The 19,187-nt window shown below is 46.4% G+C and overlaps 1 protein-coding gene across 1 annotated transcript; it reads left to right on the top strand.

The window, feature by feature from the left end:
- The first annotated feature begins 1,085 nt into the window (after positions 1-1,085).
- HDDC2 (HD domain containing 2) lies at positions 1,086-18,712 on the top strand. The gene is made up of 6 exons (XM_043890354.1): positions 1,086-1,242; positions 2,515-2,636; positions 4,323-4,425; positions 10,117-10,185; positions 14,270-14,408; positions 18,353-18,712. Exons 1-6 carry the CDS (start codon positions 1,156-1,158, stop codon positions 18,448-18,450), a joined length of 618 nt encoding a protein of 205 aa, XP_043746289.1. The 5' UTR covers positions 1,086-1,155; the 3' UTR covers positions 18,451-18,712.
- The last annotated feature ends 475 nt before the right edge of the window (positions 18,713-19,187 follow it).

Raw genomic sequence — 19,187 nt, forward strand, 5'->3', positions numbered from 1 at the left:
CATAAACCCTGTTAGTCCTATCTTTATATTACACCCCAAATTCAACATCTCACCACCTCCACTACTAGAATCCTGGATTCTAAGCCAAAATCATCTCCACAAAGAATTAATTCAGTAGACTCCTAACTGGTCTACTTCCTTCCTCCCTATAGCGTCTATTTTCTATGCTACCCTCTCTCATCCAGCCCTTCAGTATGCACATCACTAATGGCTCAGATGGTAAAGAATCTGCCTGCAAAGCAGAAGACCTGAGTTCAATCCCTGGGTTGGGAAGATCCTCTGAAGAAGGGAATGGCTACCCACTCCAGTATTCTTGCCTGGAGAATGCCATGGACACAGGAGCCTGGCGGGGTACGGTCCACGGGGTCACACAGAGTCGGACACGACTGAGTGAATAACACTAAATGCCTCTAAAACCTGGTACCCTTGGTTGTTGACAGAATTAAGACAGACAGTTGAGACAGGCCCTGAACAACTTCGGGGTAGGGGATTCTTTATCACTTGCGGTGTCAGGGAGGTTGTGATTTCATCATGGGATTGTTCTCACTCCCTAGCCATTTATCCTCACCTCCTAGTCCTCTAGTTATGGCTAGCATCCAATCCTTCCAGTACTCTTTTCACTCCTAATTAATGTCCCCTTCCAACTCATTTTCCTTGTGCCCCCGTTAAAAATGTTTATAGATTGCTCGCTTGGAGGTAGAGTCTATCTCTTCCTCTAGTCCAGAGGCAAGATTTTGGTGCATTATGACATAACCCTCCCTCCTCCTCCATGCCCCTCACTCTGCACCTCCCCAAGGAACTGCAAGCCCTTCAAAAGTTTGAGGGAGTGCAGCTGAGCAGAGTTTAGCAAACAAGTAACGCATGCCTAGATGCTCCAAGTACAGAGTCTCTGACGTGGGTGGTGCAATGTTCAACAGCTGCCACCGGGGCCAGAAAGGCGAAAGTCTGGATAGAAGGGTTGAGGAAAATCTGAGACAAAAACCTAGAAGGACGCAGAGGAGGAGAAGGGGGAGGGAGGAGCTTCAGGGGCGGAGCTTCGGGGAGGCGCTTCAGGGGCGGAGCTTCGGGGAGGCGCTTCAGGGGGAGGAGCTTCGGGGGCGGAGCTTCGAGCGGCGCTCCCGCGGCGGGCTAGGACCTGTTGGGATCCGCTGCCGCATGGCTTCGGCCTCACCCGCTGCGACCATGTCGGGCCGCGGGGCCCGGAACCTGCTGCAGTTCCTGCGGCTGGTGGGGCAGCTCAAGGTGAGCGGGCGCCGGGAGGGCTGTCTGAGGTCGCGGCGGAGAGATGCCGGAGAGATGCCGGGGCCGGCCGCCGGGCAACCAGGCTTCCGGTCCCCGCCCGGCCTGAGGCCTGCCCCCTTCCTCGGTTCTCCGCGCCTCGTGGGGCCTGCAGAGGGAAGCCGTTCCAGAGGGATGCGGTTGTGCGTGAGAATCACGGACGGAGGAGGCAAGTGCCGGGGTTGCTGGGCCCCACCCCAGGCCGGGCAGAGTCCGAGCGGCACTGGACCCCAGGGTCGGCCTGGCGCTCGGAGAGGCCCGGCCCCGGCGGCCTAGCGAGAGGTTTCTGAAGGGGAGCCGGCGAGGTGATGTGTGGTTCTCCAGGCTCGAGTCTGCCCCGAGTACATAGGAGGCTCATGACCCCACAACTGGGCTAATGGGAAGAACAGAACCCATTGATCCTGCAGGATTTGAGTGCCTAACATCTTTTGTGTGTTTTTTTTTAAGGATTTTATGTAGTCCACACTGAAGTTATATCCGAGGGGATCCTCCTTCCATCCTCCACCCCCATCCTGGCCACACCCAATAATGATTTTGCGGAGTTTCTCCAAGCTCCGAGCGGATTGTCGTTCCACTGTTACTATAGTATACAAACTTTAGACATGTCAAATCCCAAGGAGAAAAGACAGCCTCTCAGGATCACAGGGTGTGAAGGAATTAGAAATGCCTTATTTAACCCTCTCTGCTTCAGAATTTGGAAGTCTGTCACTTGTCCAAGTTCAGTGCTCTCACTTTTATGTCTAAGGACTTGTGTATGTTCTGTACATGCAGACACCAGTAACACGGTTGGACTTACAGGTTGTATACGTGTGTGTATAAGTCACTCAGTCGTGTGTGACTCTGTGACCCTGTGAACTATAGCTAGCCAGGCGCCTCTGCTCATGGAATTCTCCAGGCAAGAATACTGGAGTGGGAGCCATTCCCTTTTCCAGGGATCTTCCCAACCAGGGATTGAACCCAAATCTCCTGAATTGCCCACAGATTCTCTACCATCTGAGCCACCAGGAAAGCCCTTCTATGCTGTGTATCTGTGGCTTATTCTTCCCTCTCTCTTTATCATTCTCTGACCTCACTCATTTATTTGATTCCAGATGTTTCTCCGTAAGTTGGTTAAACATTTTTTAATATGTACTGACACTGTGGCCCAGTGCTCTATTCCCTGGACTTCTCTTAAAGAGCATAGCAGATAGTTAAAATATGTATTCTTATCAATTTCCTTCTGTTCATTTTTATCAGAGAGTCCCACGGACTGGCTGGGTATACAGAAATGTCCAGAAGCCAGAGAGCGTATCAGATCACATGTACAGGATGGCAGTTATGGCTCTGGTGACCAAAGATGAACGTCTTAACAAAGACCGGTAAGCTGTGAACCTGGTGTCAGTTAGGGTCTCCATGGGAGTGCATGACTCTTCACGTATGAGGCCTGTGTCCAATTCTTCTAGGTTAGTTAATAGTCAAGAAAAATTATTGGAGGCAAACCATACAGATTCAGGATGTGGGCAGGGGGACTGTGTGCTGCAGTTGTAAACTGCACTCTGGGTTTTCTCTTGGCAAGTGAAAGAGTCTGCCTTGGTCTCAAGGAAACATAAGTGTGATTTGAGGGTTTTCCAGGGCCTTGAAGGTAAGTGTTTTATGTCTAAAATCAGATCCAGACACTTTGTATTTTATTTAGCCCCTTTTCTGAATAGCAGCACTCTTTCGTGAAGTGACTATTTGAAGTGGTGTGTGCAGGAAAGAACTGAGAAAGAGATATCCTGTCCCCTAAGTCAACCAACAAGTGTTTAGAATGCTTTTTGAGCACAGGACAAAGTTTTCTAGCCAAACAGTATGAGGTAGTAAATAAAACCCAGATGAAGTACGCAGGCCCAGAGTGGCTTCTATACAAAGCACAAAATAAGTCATATTAGAAAACTACTCTAACAGGAGAAATCACCTGCTCTTGGGTGATCTTACTGGAGGGGGCAGAGTCTGAGTTGACCTCTAAAGGGTTGATTAGGTATAGAAGACACAGCACGTAAAGAGAAGGGCATGGAGACCAAATCTCTGATGATAGGGAAGTAAAGGTATGTTTTGGAAATGATAAGTCAATCCATCCAACTGAAGCAGAGGTTCATCTCGGAGTCTCAGGAGCCCTGTTACTCTGTAGATGGGGTAGAACTTAAGGGGATTTTTGGCACATGGTACAAGACGAACATGGTGTCGAATGGAGATGTATAAGATGAACATGGTGTCGAATGGAGATGAACTTACGCATAGGCTACAATTTGAGCTAGATGAGAAAGCAGCTGCAGGCAGGGACACCTGTGAGTTCTTGTTCTGCTTTGTTGATGCTGGGAACATAAAGCAGACTGGCCCTCAGGGGCATTTATTTCATGAGCTGCCTTTGTTATCTTGATTATCCTAATCACTGATCCTTACCACTAACAGTCATAGTCATTTGTTGAATGAGCAACATGTTCCAGGAACATAAAGTAGTGAATTTAATTTTCATACCAAACTTAGGAAGTATTATTACCCCTTTCTTACAGATAATATGAAGGCTGCAAAACTTAGCATTTAAGGAAATTAAGTGACTTGGCAAAGGGCACACAGCTAATAGATGTTAATTGCTGGATTCAAACTCAGATCTGTCCAGCTTTACCTGTTTCTCTATAAAGGGCTTCATTTTGACGTCTAACTAGTACATTTGGAAAATGATTTTTTTTTAAGTGTTATATCGGTAAGTAAATGCTATAACCAGATCGCCTTCTTCTGGCTTTTTAATCTAAAGTTATCAGCCTTTTAAAGTGGTATTTAAGAGACCAGCTTTTTTTTTTAAATTCATGCTAACAACTTCCCTTGCATTCTCATGTTTTTGTGCTAAATATTAACTAGCAGTTTTGATTCAGATCTGTTGCAGGCTGGCAGAATATAATTACCTTTAGAAAATACTGCATTAAAATCTGGAGGCTGGAGGAAAAAAACTATATTATGTAACTTAAAGTAGTATAGAGAAGGAGTCTGTAGTGAGTATAATTCTGTGTAATTATTTCTTGCCTGGTCAGATGTGTACGCCTAGCCCTGGTTCATGATATGGCAGAATGCATCGTTGGGGACATAGCACCAGCAGATAACGTCCCCAAAGAAGAAAAACATAGGCGAGAAGAGGTCAGTGTTGACTGTTGACTCCACAAAAGAAAAACCCATTGCTGAAACAAAGGAAAACCAGAAAAACCCATTGCTGAAATGCAGCTAAGTTCACCAACCCTATTGCAGTAAGAGAGAGTACCTCCTTGACAGAGTCTTAGTATCTTGGGAAGGAAGATCAGGGGAGGGTATTTATAGAATTGTAGGGCCTGGGCCTGAGGATGTTTGGATGGATCTTACAAGAGCGGCTACTGTCTTACAAGATGAGATTGCCCAGAGTTTAAACATAAAAGCTTTGGGTTGGTAGGGCTGGTGAGGCAAGGTCTTAGCAAGGGTCTTAAAGAGCAAGCTGTTAGTGCTTACTCTACTTTGGATTGGTTTACAATCTTACCTTCCAGAAGTAAGGATTTCGTGGAATAAACAGTGATTTGGTTTTTGCTTGTTCTAAGCCTTAACACAGGGACAGGATGCTGTGTTGGTTTCATTTCTCACGGAGAGGCAGAAAAAAGGATCTGAACACAGGATATGTGCTATGGCTTTCATTCGAACCATGGAGAGAGCTGAAACTTGAAGGCATTCTCCATGCCAGTTAAGCTCTTTAGAGAGAAGTTCTATAAAACCCAGGAATAATAATTATTATAATTAGTATTTAGTAAGACAAGCCTGGTGGCCTACAGTCCATGGGTTTGCAAAAGGGTTGGGCACAAGTTACTGACTAAACAACAACAATAACAACAAATTTTAAATTAGTCTAATTTAGTGATTAAAAAATTTAAAGATTTGTATTAGTAAGAAATGACATCAATTAAACAGAGTCTGCTGATTTGAAGTCTTAAAACCAGAGCCCAGAGACAAAGAGGAAGATGTATTTGAAGCAGAGACTGGAAAATTCAGGAAGGTTTTTTTTTTTTTTTTTTTAAAGCTGAGTGGATGGTTCCCAATTCAGGGATTGTTGCAAGGGATTCTTGCAGAGGGATTGATCCTAAATGTCTTTTAAGTCAACAGATCCTTCATCAAGATGGTTTAACAGGAAAGGTGGCCTTCAACAGCTGTTCTTGAGGGAAGGGTGTGGCCAGAGCTCTGTAGCCAACAGCATTTTTTCCCTTTTTGAGGCAAGAAGATCCACAGGGAATCTCAATTCAGGAGTTCCAACACACCATAAGTTATGGGAACAAGGGAGATAGGGAATGTGGTAATCCTATAAATACAGGTCCAGAACACATGAGCATCAGTACAGTTTTTAAAAAGGGAGGAGCTAAGGAAATGTTTCTCTGTAGGAGTCTAGACTGTGGTGAACAAAGAATTCCTGGGTTGTTTGGTTGATACAAAAAGAAACCAGTTAGTTCAAGATACCGAGTTGCAGGGACTCTCCCAGTGGCGCAGTGATTTAAGACTCCACGCTCCCAAAGCAGGGAGTCTGGGTTTGATCCCTGGTCACGGAACTAGATCCCGCATGTCACAGTGAAGTTCCCGTGTGCCGCAACTAAGACTGAGAACAGCCAAATAAATTTAAAAAAAAAAAAGATACTGAATTGCAGAAAGGAATTAGCCCCAAACCAGAGGATCCTGGGTGTTGACGTATGGCATAGAGGAAAAGACTCCTCAATTGTATAACACGTTTCGGGATGTATGTAGTTTCATGCAAGGGGAATTTAGACATTGTGGAGGAGAAATCACAGGCTGAAGATCCATAGTGTGATCTGAAACCTTAAAGTGACCAGAGGAAGAAGACACTTCTCCTGTGGGCACCCAAGAAGTGTGAGGTTCACTCCACTGAGGAACAAGTCAGAACCTTCTGAAGAAGGAACAGTTCAGTAGGAGGGATCTCCAACGCCTGGCGACAGAGTAAACCTACCTCTGTCCTGGCTAGTGGCGCCCCCCCTGGAGGATCATCGAGGGGACTTGCCACCCAGAGAGTGCTGGATGCCATATCTGGGCAGTGATGAAAAGCCCTCTCAGCCTCATTAAACCTCCTGGCTGCTGCCCACCCCGTCTGATTCACAGGAGAATAAATATCATCAGAAAGGACGGGGAAACATCTTTAAGAACCACAAGTTCTTGGACAAGAAACCAAAGGCTTGGGAAGCGCCGATCCTTCATTGCTTCTTCCTCCGCTCATTAGGATTTGGGAACAGAGAGAAAGATGTGGGCGGTGAACAACTCGTTATGCAGATGGTGTTTAGGGATGAGGTTTGGATGTCTGAACCATGCCTTAAGATAATTAACTGAGGGTTTCTTGGCTTCTTGAGGTGAAAGACACATACTGGACCAGGAAGTGTCATTTGCCCAGAGGCTAGTCCACTGTATCCAGAGGGCTTTAAACCCAAGTAAGAGGGAGGGAAAATATTTGATAACCCTGGAAGGCTGACTGTCTCAGAGGAAAGTAGGTGCTAAGATAAAAGGGAAAATGAGGGTATAGAAGAGAAAATTTAGAGGGTAGGGGCAAAAACAATGCTTGTAGGCTGACTCCCCTCCTAAACAGGATAAAATAAACTTTACATTATAAACCGAGATGGTAAATGATGCCTCGTAGGGATCATTAAGAGCTAGTGGAATGGAGCTTGAGGCTGGAATACAGCAATAACAGGTTATTATATTCTTTTGCAAAGGGAAAAGTTACTAAGAGGACAGAGTCATGATACATATGTATATACATACCTGACAGTTAAAGTTGCTGAAGAACTAGAGGTTAACAGGGGAAAGAACCATTTATTATGGGAGTGAACATGGCGAGATGGAGAAAGTGAAACATAGAGTGAGTATTTTACAGACTCCTTACCCTGTTCCAGATAATAAGTACTTTATATATAGTGACTATTTCATCCTCAGAGCAACCCCTTCAGGTAGGAACCCCTATTTACCTCATTTTATAGATGAGAAACCTGAAAGACAAAGATGTATGTTGCTCAGGATTCCACAGCTAGTAAATGACAAGCTGGGTTTCAGACTGCATCTTCCATCTAAAGTTTGTCATTAGCTCTTGCACTGTGCAGCGTCACCAGTGATGTGTGAGTGATGAACGCTGCTTTCTGGGCGCTTAACGTTTCATTCAGCTCAGAATTTCAGGCAAATTCTTGACATGCTTTGCTAACAGGAAGAAGCTAGGGAAATTATCACTCTAACTCTGTGTGTGAACAAGGCAAAACTCAGTTTAGAAGCGGGAGTGGCAGGGCTTGCAATCAAGAAGGGAAAGTCTGGCATCTTCAGACCCTTGTCCTGGACTTCAGTGAAGTCGATTTCAGAGGGTCATTTTAAAAGGGCCTGATTCTGTGGCTGCTGCTGCTAAGTCGTTTCAGTCGTGTCCAACTCTGTGCAACCCCATAGACGGCATCCCACCAGGCTCCCCCGTCCCTGGGATTCTCCAGGCAAAAATACTGGATTCTGTGGCACAGGCTGCCAAACAAGGAATAACAGCTAAGGGTCTCAAATGCAATCCTGATGTATAATAACAAATGGTGTCAATGAGTTTAGATCCAGAAAAATCACTGCTCGGCTTCAGAAAGAGAGCAAAATATATTTGTTATGTTTTGTTTTTTAAAGAACATTGTGATTTTAGTCAACAGGAAGCTTATTTATAAGTCATATGCGATTTCCAACTCAGTCTTGGGCTGCACTTACAGAGCATTTACCATGATGGACACTGGTTCCATTGTGTTTTGACTGGGTCAGACCACCCATCAATCACTATATTCAGTGCTGGGTGTATCTCTTTAAAGGGAATAAAATAATTTCTTGTCAGAGCAGGACTTTTAAGTTTGTATTTGAAGAGTTTAGATTTTGATATGTCTCTGTACATATATGTTATTCAGTTCATTCCTTTCATACAAAAGCAATGGGTAAATGTTTCTATAACAGTGGAGAGAAAAGTGATCTATTTGTAGAGACATTTTTAAATTTTGAAAATGCAGGGTTTTTTCTCAAGTATTTTGCTGAGATTATGAAAAGGAAACAAGGGAGAATGCGAGTACAAAATACCCAAAATTTCATACCACTAAGGGTGGTATGATGCTACAAGCCATTCAAGATGACAACGCTACTTACAAGAGCAGACCATAGACACTGGCCTGTATGGTTTGCTCTGAAAGTGGTTGCGCTCTATAACTTTTTTTTCCTCCCCGTTATATATAAAATACTCACTTTTATTTTTATTGCGTTTTACCATTTCACCATTTGATTTTAGTAAGACCTTACCCCTTTTATATAAGCACTTTGCCAAAAATGATTCTTAAAACAGTATTCTTTTCAGGGAGCCTAAGCTCTGGCCAAACGAACTGGAGCAGATTAAGAGGTGGAGGATGATGATAGGAGGAGAGTGAAGGAGTTGGAAGCCATTTGAGAGCAGGTTGCAGACCTCGTGCCCCCAAAATGGGATATTTGAGGATTTTGGAGCAACAGAGAAGTGAAGGAGGAGATGGAATAAGAGGGGCTTTGGGGACTTTGGAGATTAGAAATACATACTGAACACCCTCCATGCTCTCACTCTCTCGTTTCAGCCTTTCTGTGCGTTTTGGCTCTCTGAACTCTACTCTGGGGCTTCTCTCCCTCGATCTCGTCATGCAGCTGGTCCCTGACTGGCTGGTTAGAGTTACATGCCCATCCCTTGGACCAGTCACTGGCCACAGAGATTCTAGGCTGCTGGGTTACCGTCCACCTGATTGACATTGTGATTTTGTGAGGGAGGAAGACAGGAGGGGTAGAGTTAGGCATAGTGGAAGAACTTGCAGGGACAATTTTCAGCTTGATATGAGACATTGGTACTTCCTACTAATGCTGCCTAAAGTCCGTTTGAGCAGCCTCTTGGGGTGCTAGGTTCCCACCACGAGGCTTGTGTGTGGAGGGAGGACTCCAGTTCCAGTGATGCTGCTGGAGGGTTTGGTGCACATGGATGGTTTGGCTCGCTACCCAGTAACATCCCTTCTCAGCCTGTGAGTCTGTGAACTTAGCAAAATGCTGTCTTGTAATTTCCTTTATGTTAGTGACCATGGCTGCCCATTTGTGTAGTGCTTTACATTTTGCAAAGAAAAACATTAACAACAGAAAGTGAGCATAATGGTATACCAAAAGTTTATTTGAGCTTCGTAATTCACTGATACTTTCCTGTTCTCCCCACAGTCAGATTTGTTTTGAACTATAGTACTTAACTGTTGAGGGCTTCCCCAGCGGCTCAGCAGTAAAGAATCTGCCTGCAATGCAGGAGACGCAAGAGATGAGGATTTGATCCCTGAGTTGGGAAGATCCCCTGGAGGAGGGTATGGCATCCCACTCCAGAATTCTTGACTAGAGGATCCCATGGACAGGGGAGCCTGGTGGGCTACAGTCCATCAGGTCACAGAGAGTCTAATACAGCTGAAGCGGCTGAGCACGCACGCACTTACGGCTGAAATGCACATGCATGTTGGGACTCGTCCACAAGATCTAAAGTCTCTGGCCTCACTTCTGGTCTTTCTATAATTATCTCACACCCTGCTCCTTGTCCTTGATTGTGTCTGGTGTGCTGCAGGCCACAACATAAGTGCTCCTGAGTAAATACATATAAATAAAGACATTTTTTAATGTACACAGCTGCCCTCCTGGTTAGCCTAAATCTTCTCCAATATTCTGCTGCCCCTTTGGGAGTTATTTGGAAGAGTGTGAGTCCATTATTTGACATTTGTAAATGAGTTGTTAACTAACAAGTGTGAACCTGATTAAAATAACGATTCGATCTTTCAGGAAGCAATGAAGCAGCTAACCCAGCTCCTCCCCGAGGATCTCCAGAAGGAGCTCTATGAACTTTGGGAAGTAAGTGTATACACTGGGTTGCTTTTTACTGTAACTGAATTTATGTGACCTGTCAGTGTTTTAGTTGCCTTAGACTATCTTACATGCCGTGTCTAATGTACCTGCTTTCTGGGTTGCGTGTGTCTCACCTCCCAGCTGCTGTAGGTGACTGTCAGGGCTGACAGAAATGTTTCTTCCTTCCACGTTCCGCATTTCCCTTCTCACCATAATGCCTGGTACAAATACTGACTCAGACCCCCTGAATTTCCTAATGCATTGGTCTCATCCTCCACCCTGCCAGCCTCACACCCACCCACCCATCTCTGGTCCTTGAGAGAAACGTGGGCTTTGGGGTCGTTCAGAGCTGGGTTCCCACCTCACCGCTTCCTGGCTCAGTGACCGTGGGCTCATTCGCCTCCATGAGTCAGCTGCCCGTCTGTGAAACCCGTGAGGGTGGTTAGGGTTGCCTGAGGTCAAGGGCAGAGGTGCCGAGGAGCCCAGCACAGACCGTGGGCCCTGTCGGGGCTCACTGCCTCCCTGGTGCTGCTGATAGCAGAGACTGCCGAGGCAGGTGGCTCCAGGGAAGGGGCAGGCCTCGTGCTCCTGTTGTCCCTCCCAGTGGGAAGGGAAGCTAACATCCCTGCCTCGGGCAGTTTCTCACTTCTCCAACCACCTCTTCCCCCGCCTTCCTTGCTTGAGCCCCTAGCCCCTCCTCACTCTGGGGTAGCCCTGCCTCATAGTTCTGGAGCCTGGAAGCCCAGATCATGGTGTGGGCAGGGCTGTGTTCCCTGATGGCTCTAGGGGAAGATTCCCTCCTTGCCTCTCCCCGGCTTCTTAGTGATGCCTCGTCCAGCTTTGGCAGCCTTGCCTCTAAACACATTTCTCCAGGCTCTGCCTGCATAGTCAGATGTTGTTCCCCGCCCCCCTACCCCGGCCATGTCTGTGCATGTGTGCTGAGTCACTTCAGTTGTGTCCGACTCTTTGTGACCCCATGGACTGTAGCCCACCAGCTCCTCTGTCCATGGGATTCTCCAGGCAAGAATACTGGAGTGGGTGGCCATGCCCTCCTCCAGGGGAATCTTCCCGACCCAGGGATCGAACCTGCATTGCCTGCATTACAGCTGGATTCTTTACCACTGAGACACCAGGGAAGCTGCCTAAGCCACCTCCCCACCCCCACCCCCCACCCTGTGTCTGTATCCGGGCCCAATTCCCTCTTGTAAGGATGTTGGTTATTAGATTAAGATCCGTCCTAATCCACTATGACTCTTTCTTAATTTGATTACATCTGCAAAGACTGTTTCCAAATAAGATCACATTCATAGATTACAAGTAGATTTGAACTTTGTGGGAACACTATAAACAGAGAACAGCTCTCATATTACACATTTTAAAAATCATGTTCAGTATTAACACTTTGGCTTTGGTATAAGATTTCCAGCCTCCTCTGTTTACCAGCTGTGTGATCTTGGGCAACTTACGGTACCTCTCTGTATGTCAATTTCCTCATCTACAGAATGGCACTAATAATAGTATACCTATATTACAGGGTTGTATGGCAATCAAATTAATTAGTATGTTAAGCAGTTGGAAAGCTTCCCTGGTGGCCCAGTGGTAAAGAATCCACCTGCCAATGCAGGAGACACCGGTTCCATCTCTGGGTCAGGAAGATAGCCTGGAGAAGGAATTCACAACCCACTCCAGTATTCTTGCCTGAGAAATCCCATGAACAGAGGAGTCTGGCGGACTGTCGTTTATGGGGTTGCAAAAGAGTCAGACACGACTTAGCTATCAAACAATGATGACAATGCAGTTAGAATATTGCCTGACATATATAGTATGCTCTGTTTTTCTGTCTCCAGTCCCTATGGTCTGATTTTGATTTCAGAAAATAGGGTCATTCTGAACCCAGGGAACTTCGAATAGTACTAGTTACATAGAAAATGGCAGTTGAATTGATTTCTGAAATGTAAATCACTGCTGTTCACCAGTAACAACAGCTTTCGGCCCAAAGGGTCACGTCTAGTTAAAGCAATTAAATATCCTTAATTATAATTTATCATTTGGCATAGAAGCGTGAAATCACATTTCAGTAAGTCAAGAGAAGCATTTTCACTTTTTCCTCGAAGTATCACAGAAGGCTGTCCACTCTTCCACCTGAGTTTTGCTTTAAAGAAAGAGCCCTTTGAATCCCAAGGCAGAGTAGGAGCTGCTCCCCGCCACATGCCCAACACCTGGCACACACACCTGCCTTTGAATTGTTTCCCAGCCTGCAGCTGAAGATCCAGCTGGATTAAAAAGTACTCCTTCAGAAGGTCCCTGGAGAAGGAAATGGCAACCCACTCCAGTATTCTTGGCTGGAGAATCCCATGGACAGAGGAGCCTGGTGGGCTATAGTCCATGGAGTTGCAAAGAGTCAGACATGAACTGAGCGTGCAAGCACTTCAGAAGGTCTCCCTGTTCTGTCCTCGAAAGTACAAGGGTAGTATTTTGGTGGGGAGTTTGATGCGCAGCAATATGAGGGTCCTGGGTCCCAGAGGGAGAGTCACTAAGGTGGGAAGGCATGACATGCAGAAGATTAACTTTATGTCTGCACTGTGGTCAGGGCCAGCCTTTCTCCGAGGGAGACAGGAAACCTTTGACCTTCTTCGCCTTTGCTCCCTGTCTTCCCTTTGGTCCTCCATGTTGAAGACCTAGAACTTGTATATCTTTCCTGCCTGAAACCCTTATCCTTCTGTTGTTCTGCAAACCCGCACCAGAGCTGCATCTAATAAAAACCAAAAAACCATCAGTGATTCACAACACATCACCCTGGCGAGAGAAAGCACGGCAGATTGATTGTATAGGGTGGAATTACAAATGAGGACCTGACAGAGAAGTCAGCTGGGAACACTTTGGTCTTAATAGAATATGCTCTGCGGCCGTGACTGGGACAGGAGTTGTGTGACAGGTGTGCTCCAAGAGGCAGACTGCCTGTCGCTTCTCGTTTCGGGTCTGCACCGCGGAGGGAGGGCCAGTGGCACAAGGAAAGGTAAAGAAGCTGCTTCCTGTCCGCTGCCTTCACCGCCTCCCTGCCACCAACACGTGCACATACACCCGGCAGAGAGTTTTCAGACCCTGGCTGTATCCTCAAGAGTCAACCCAGAGGGATGTGATTAGCACCTCTCTATTCTGAAAACAAGGACAGAGCTTCCCAGTGTAGAGTGGAAACCAAAACTAAAGGAACAAGCAAGAAACTCACTTCAAAAGGAAAAGGAAGCCTGATGTTAAACAGAGAGGGAACTAATTTGAGAAGCATAAAATGAAATATTGTTGTTGTTTAGTTGCTCAGTCGTGTCTGACTCTTCTGCAGCCCCATGGCCTGTAGCCCAGCAGGCTCCCCCGTCCGTGGGGTTCTCCAGGCGAGAATACTGCCATGGGCTGCCACGTCCTCCTGCAGAGGATTTTCCCAACCCAAGGATCGAACCCACAGCTCCATGCTTCCTGCCTAGCAGGCAGATTCTTTACTGCTGAGCCATTGGGGAAGCCCAAGATGAAATATTAACTTGAAATTAATACTCAGAATCTGGATTAAAGAATAATGATCTTGAAGACAAGTTACTAAACAGGAAGGAAAATGTTTGGACGTGCCCATGTGAACACATGAGACTTTGCAGGCATTGGGTGGACTAGATAGAGCTGTGAGTGCCCACACGGAACATGGGTGTTAAGCTGTGGAATGGTGTGTGAGTAGTCTCTGTGGCGGTTTTGTATACAGTGGAGAAGTGTGGCCAGTGGAGAATGTGCTTTTAGCTGTGACTGATTTCAGGTACCAGATTTTCCTGGCATAACCTATCATGTGGGCCTCCCAGGTGGCCCTAGTGGTAAAAAACCCTGCCCGCCAATGCAGAAGACGTAAGAGATGCGGGTTCAATCCCTGGGTTGGGAAGATCCCCTGGAAGAGGAAATGACAACCCACTCCAGTATTCTTGCCTGGGGAACCCCGTGAACAGAGGAGCCTGGTGGGCTGCATCCATAGGGTCGCAAAGAGTCAGACACGACTGAAGCGACTTAGCACCCACACGTGCAGCCCTAATCATGCTGCTTTAATTGTCGCTTTACTTAGGAATACGAGACCCAGTCTAGTGCAGAAGCCAAATTCGTGAAGCAGCTGGACCAGTGTGAGATGATTCTTCAGGCATCTGAATATGAAGACCTTGAGCACAAGCCCGGGAGACTGCAGGACTTCTACGACTCCACAGCAGGTACGCAGCGCTCATTTCAACAAGCACCATTTCAGTTTGGCTTCACTTGCTCCTAGTGTAATGACTAATACTACCTTACGGAAGTCCATGGTGTTCAACCCTCCTCTGACCCTTTGATATGGAGCATCTGAGACGAAAATGGTGGGATTCATGGTGTGAGGCTACCTAATGCAAGAGAGCCTTGCCGCCCTGGAGTCTGAGCGCCAGATTCCCGTCACACATACTGGCTGTGTGCTCCTGGGCGGTCTCCTGACCTCTCTGTGTCCTTCCTGAAAAATGGAAGTCATAGTACCCTACTCGATCTATAGGTTGGTTTTGAGATTTAAGAGAGATGATGAATATCAAAGTACTTTATGTCAGTGCTTAATAGATGGAAGGTCATGTAAGGTGGAAATAGAGATTTAAAAAGAGAAAACTCCAGACAGCAAAGTCACCATTGTCTCTGTAGCCCTTCAGAGCACAGGCCTGTAACTGCTTGGGTTTGAATCCTGGTTCTGCCATGTTCAGCTTAGGTAACCTCCAGTAGATTACTTCACCTAGTTCTGGGTCTTTATTTCCTTATTCTTGGGGCTTTCTGTGTAACTCAGTAAAAGCATCTGCCTGCAATGTGGAAGACCTGGATTCAATTTCTGGGTGGGGAAAATCCCCTGGAGAAGGAAATGGCAACCCACTCCAGTATTCTTGCTGGGAGAATCCCATGGACAGAGGAGCTTGGCACGCTGTAGTTCATGGGATTGCAAGAGTTGGACATGACTTAGCGCTTTTCTTCTTTCTTCCTCATTTTTAAATTGAGGATGATTATAGAGTCTATAAGGTTGAGGATATATGTGAAGTGTTGAGAAGAATGCTTGGCAGTGAGCCTTGGCTGTCTTCATTTCGGCGCAACCTCTGCAGCGAGGAGCCGGGGCACTGACGGGTCTCCTGTTGCTCCCTGGAGTAGAGCTCCAGCTCTCTTCCCCCGGAGTTCCCCAGGCTCAGCTGAACCTCCGTCTCTCCTGAGAGAACTGTTAGAGATGGCCTTGCTGTGACCTCTCCCGACCCTTTTGTGGCCCCATCAAGTCCAGGAAAGTCCCAGCTCCAAAGTAAGCTCCCAGATCTGATTTGCATTATAATGGGGTTGATTTGATTTTCCTTCTGTCTCTTCAGCTCACTTACCTCTGCCCCAGGCAAGGCCCTCATTGTTGCTATATGGATGGCTGTTATAACCACCTGATTTAATCTCCCAGGCCCAGGAGTTCACCCTGCACATCTGAGTGTTTTCCTCCTTTGTAGATCTAGATATCATCACATCTTTGCTTTGTGGCTTTCCTCTTCCTTGAAAATAAAATCTTGATATTTCTTGTACTTCCCGGGTGGTGCAGTGGTAAAGAATACTCCTGCCAGTGCAGGAGATGCAAGAGACACGGGTTCGATCCCTGGTTTGGGAAGATCCCCTGGAGTTAGGGAATGGCAACCCACTCCAGTATTTTTGCCTGGAAAATTCCATAAACAGAGAAGCCTGGCGGGCTGCAGTCCATGGGGCCACAAAGAGTCAGACACAACTGAGCGTCTGAGCTCAAACAGCTCTGCAGTCTAAGGCCGTTCAACTCTCTGGTTTCCTTTCTCAGTCCTCCCGGTCACAACTAAGTGTTCCTTCTTTTTGCTCAACCTGCACGTGGTCCAGAGCATGCCACCGTGATGTTGCAGTCTGACTTGCATTCTCCATTATGATGTTCCTAGTTGGGTTTCTTCCCAAATCCCCATCTGTTCACCGCACCCTATGGTAAGCTGTTTGAGGGCCATGACCAGCTTTGTCTCCTCTGTCCTTGAAGTAAGTGGTGCTCCAAATGTTTGACTTCAGTTAAATAGAATAACACTGTAAACCAGGAGTTGGTCAACTATAACCCATGGGCCAAACTGGCCTGCTTGTTTGTGTAAATAAAGTTTTATTGAAACAGCCACAGTCTTTATGTATTGTCTATACTGCTTTTGTGCTACGACCACAGAGTTGAGTAGTTGGCCACAAATGGTTCACAAAGCCTATAATATTTACTGACTCCTCACAAAAAAGGTTTGCCAACTGTGGCAGAAGCATTGATCGGGTTCCCAGATAGCATCTTCTTCCCAATAAGGTTGTAATCAGGTTTGTGTTGTGCTTTACATATTAATTAACACTGTTATCCTCGGATGCATTCACAATGAAAAAAATAGAAAATGAAACATGAGAATACTGATAGAATCCAAAAATATGGGAGCCGGAAGGATCACCTAGTTTAAGCTCCACATTTTACTGAGCAAGAAAGTGAACCTAGAAAGTGGGTGATGAGCCACAGCTGTGTTTGAGATGAAAACTCACTGCACTTTCTCCTCTGGTGCACTACTAGTGAACAGTCAATAAATATAAAAAGTGTAACCAATGTAAGAAAGATTTCTCACCATTTTGCTTGCCCTGGTTTGGACAGGATGGTCATGGTGGAAAACATAAGAAGAGGTCAGATTCTGGATATATTTTGAGGGTAGAGTCAACAGGGTTTGTTTATGGGGGTGTTTGTAAGAGGAGCCTGAGGATTATGGACTTGCCACTAGATTGGGCTTCCCTGGTGACTCAGTCGGTAAAGAATCCGCCTGCAAGGCAGGAGACCTGATTTCCATCCCTGGGTTGGGAAGATCCCCTGGAGGAGGGCATGGCAACCCACTCCAGTATTCTTGCCTAGATAATTCCATGGACAAAGGAGCCTGGTGGGTTACAGTCCATGGGGTCCCAAAGAGTCGGACACAACTGAGCGACTAAGCTCACACACACACTAGATGGGAAAGATGGGAGAAAATCAGGGGTCCCAGAAGCCAAGGAAAGAAAGTTTCAAGAGGGCAGGAGTAGCCGTCAGATTGAGCAGCGTGGAACTGACTGGTGTCCTTGGTAAGAGCAGTTTTGGTGGAATGGTGTTAAGTCTGACGGCCAGCCTTTACACAGTGAGGCAGAGGGTGACCTGGAAACAACACGGAGCGTGGAGAACAGGCCCTGGCTTGGTGCTAAGAGCGGCGTGAGACAGAAAACAGCCAGCAGTGGGGGAGCTACAGGGAAAGCTGCACCGCAGGACCAGCCAGGCGTCAGGTAGGCCAAGAAAGTGAAAGGGACATTAAGCGAAGAGATGGCGCATAGGGAATAAATGGGATAGAGTTCACTGTGGAATGAACAGTAAGCAGCAAAAGGCACTGGCAAGAGGAGACCATCAGGGAAAAGACAGTGGGCTTAGCATCGCCCCTGCCAGCCACTGTCCACCTAAGATAGCTCGGAGCTCGGTTACTGCCCAGGGCAGAAGTCCAGGGAAAGCCAAGGGGCCGGGAAGACAGAAAAGACCAGCTGGTTTCAGGGTAAATGTGCATTCTTGTTGGCAAGCAAGGGGACAGCCTGGACCCACTGGTCTTCCTGCTAGTCTTTTCATATGTAGGTGCTTGAAAGTGAAAGTGTTACTCAGTCATGTCTGGTTCTTTATGACCCCATGGACTGTAGCCCGCCAGGCTCCTCTGTCCATGGGATTCTCCAGGCAAGAATACTGGAGTGGGTTGTCATTTCCTTCTCCAATGTAGGTGTTTGGTTCCCCACAACTGCAGATTCAGAATGGCCAGAGGCTGTTCTCAGATGTTCTCAGAGAGGGCTCCAACCTCCCAGAGTTTCCCTGGAGTTCCCAGTAAAGGTTGCTTGGTGCAGTTTTCCCCAGCTCTGCCTGAGCTGCAGTTCTTTTCCTGTTTCTCATCTTTACTCTCCGTTGCATCTGGGGTGACAAAAAGTGAGTTCTGAGTGGTTGCCTTCAGCACCTCTCCAGGACCTGGGATTGTATCATCTGTGTTGGAGGGAAGTGTGGGTCAGATCACAGAACTGAGCCCCTGGCAAGCCCTAGGATCCAGCTGGAGAAACTGATATGTTCTCTTGTCATTATTTCTTCCCCCATCTTCTTGCCTTGCAGGAAAATTCAGTCACCCGGAGATAGTCCAGCTTGTTTCTGAACTTGAGGCAGAAAGAAACGCTAACATAGCCAGCGCCGCCAGTGAGCCACGCTCCTGAGATGTCCCCTGCGCTGCTGCCCTCGTGGAGCAAACACTTCAGTTTTCTGTCTCACGGTTTTCTGTTTTGCCACTGTTGGTCTATTGATTTTCCCAGATGTGTTTATTTTCAATTGCCTGGACTCCAGCAAGAAACGCGATACAGTTTGGATAATAAAAGAAGCTACAGAATGTGGTCACGAAAATGTCATGGATGGAGACTTGGAGGCTGGTGGGGGTGGCAGGGGGGTGGTTTGAACTAAATAAAATTTTAAAATCTTAAACTTTGGAATATTTATTGTTGATTCTAAATCATCTTATTCTGAGTTCATAGCCTACGTCCCTGAAGGCCAGATTCATTGAATAATAGAAAATTTAATTATGATTGCTTTTAAGAAGATTTTTCAGCTGGCTTAGTGATAAGGATCTAGGGAAAACAAATTATTATAATGCATCCTCCCATCAATTGAAATGCTGCTTTATTCAAGTTCTGCAGCCCGATCTTTAATTCACTATGACCTGCTTTAGGCCCCTGATCACAGACTTGAAAACTTGGTCATGGTTGCCTCCCTTCAATCCTTTTTGTCATCTGGGGAGAGAAATCTGGGCATGCAATTTCAAATGTTATTTGTCGGCCTCTGCTTTTCCCCTGGCTGGTTTATATTTTTCAGGCCTTGATTATATTTATCACCAGACAAGAAATACATAATAAGTTATTACTGGGTCATTGGACATTATGGAGAGATCACATCAGACCTG

This window comes from Cervus elaphus, chromosome 28 (genome assembly GCF_910594005.1).
Source record: "Cervus elaphus chromosome 28, mCerEla1.1, whole genome shotgun sequence".
In the NCBI taxonomy this organism is placed as follows: domain Eukaryota; kingdom Metazoa; phylum Chordata; class Mammalia; order Artiodactyla; family Cervidae; genus Cervus; species Cervus elaphus.

Coding starts and splice junctions, on each gene's coding strand:
- HDDC2 (XM_043890354.1), top strand. CDS start 1,156: ATGGCTTCGGCCTCACCCGCTGCGACCATGTCGGGCCGCGGGGCCCGG. Junction 2,637..4,322: donor GAACGTCTTAACAAAGACCG/GTAAGCTGTGAA, acceptor TTGCCTGGTCAG/ATGTGTACGCCTAGCCCTGG. Junction 4,426..10,116: donor AAAAACATAGGCGAGAAGAG/GTCAGTGTTGAC, acceptor TCGATCTTTCAG/GAAGCAATGAAGCAGCTAAC.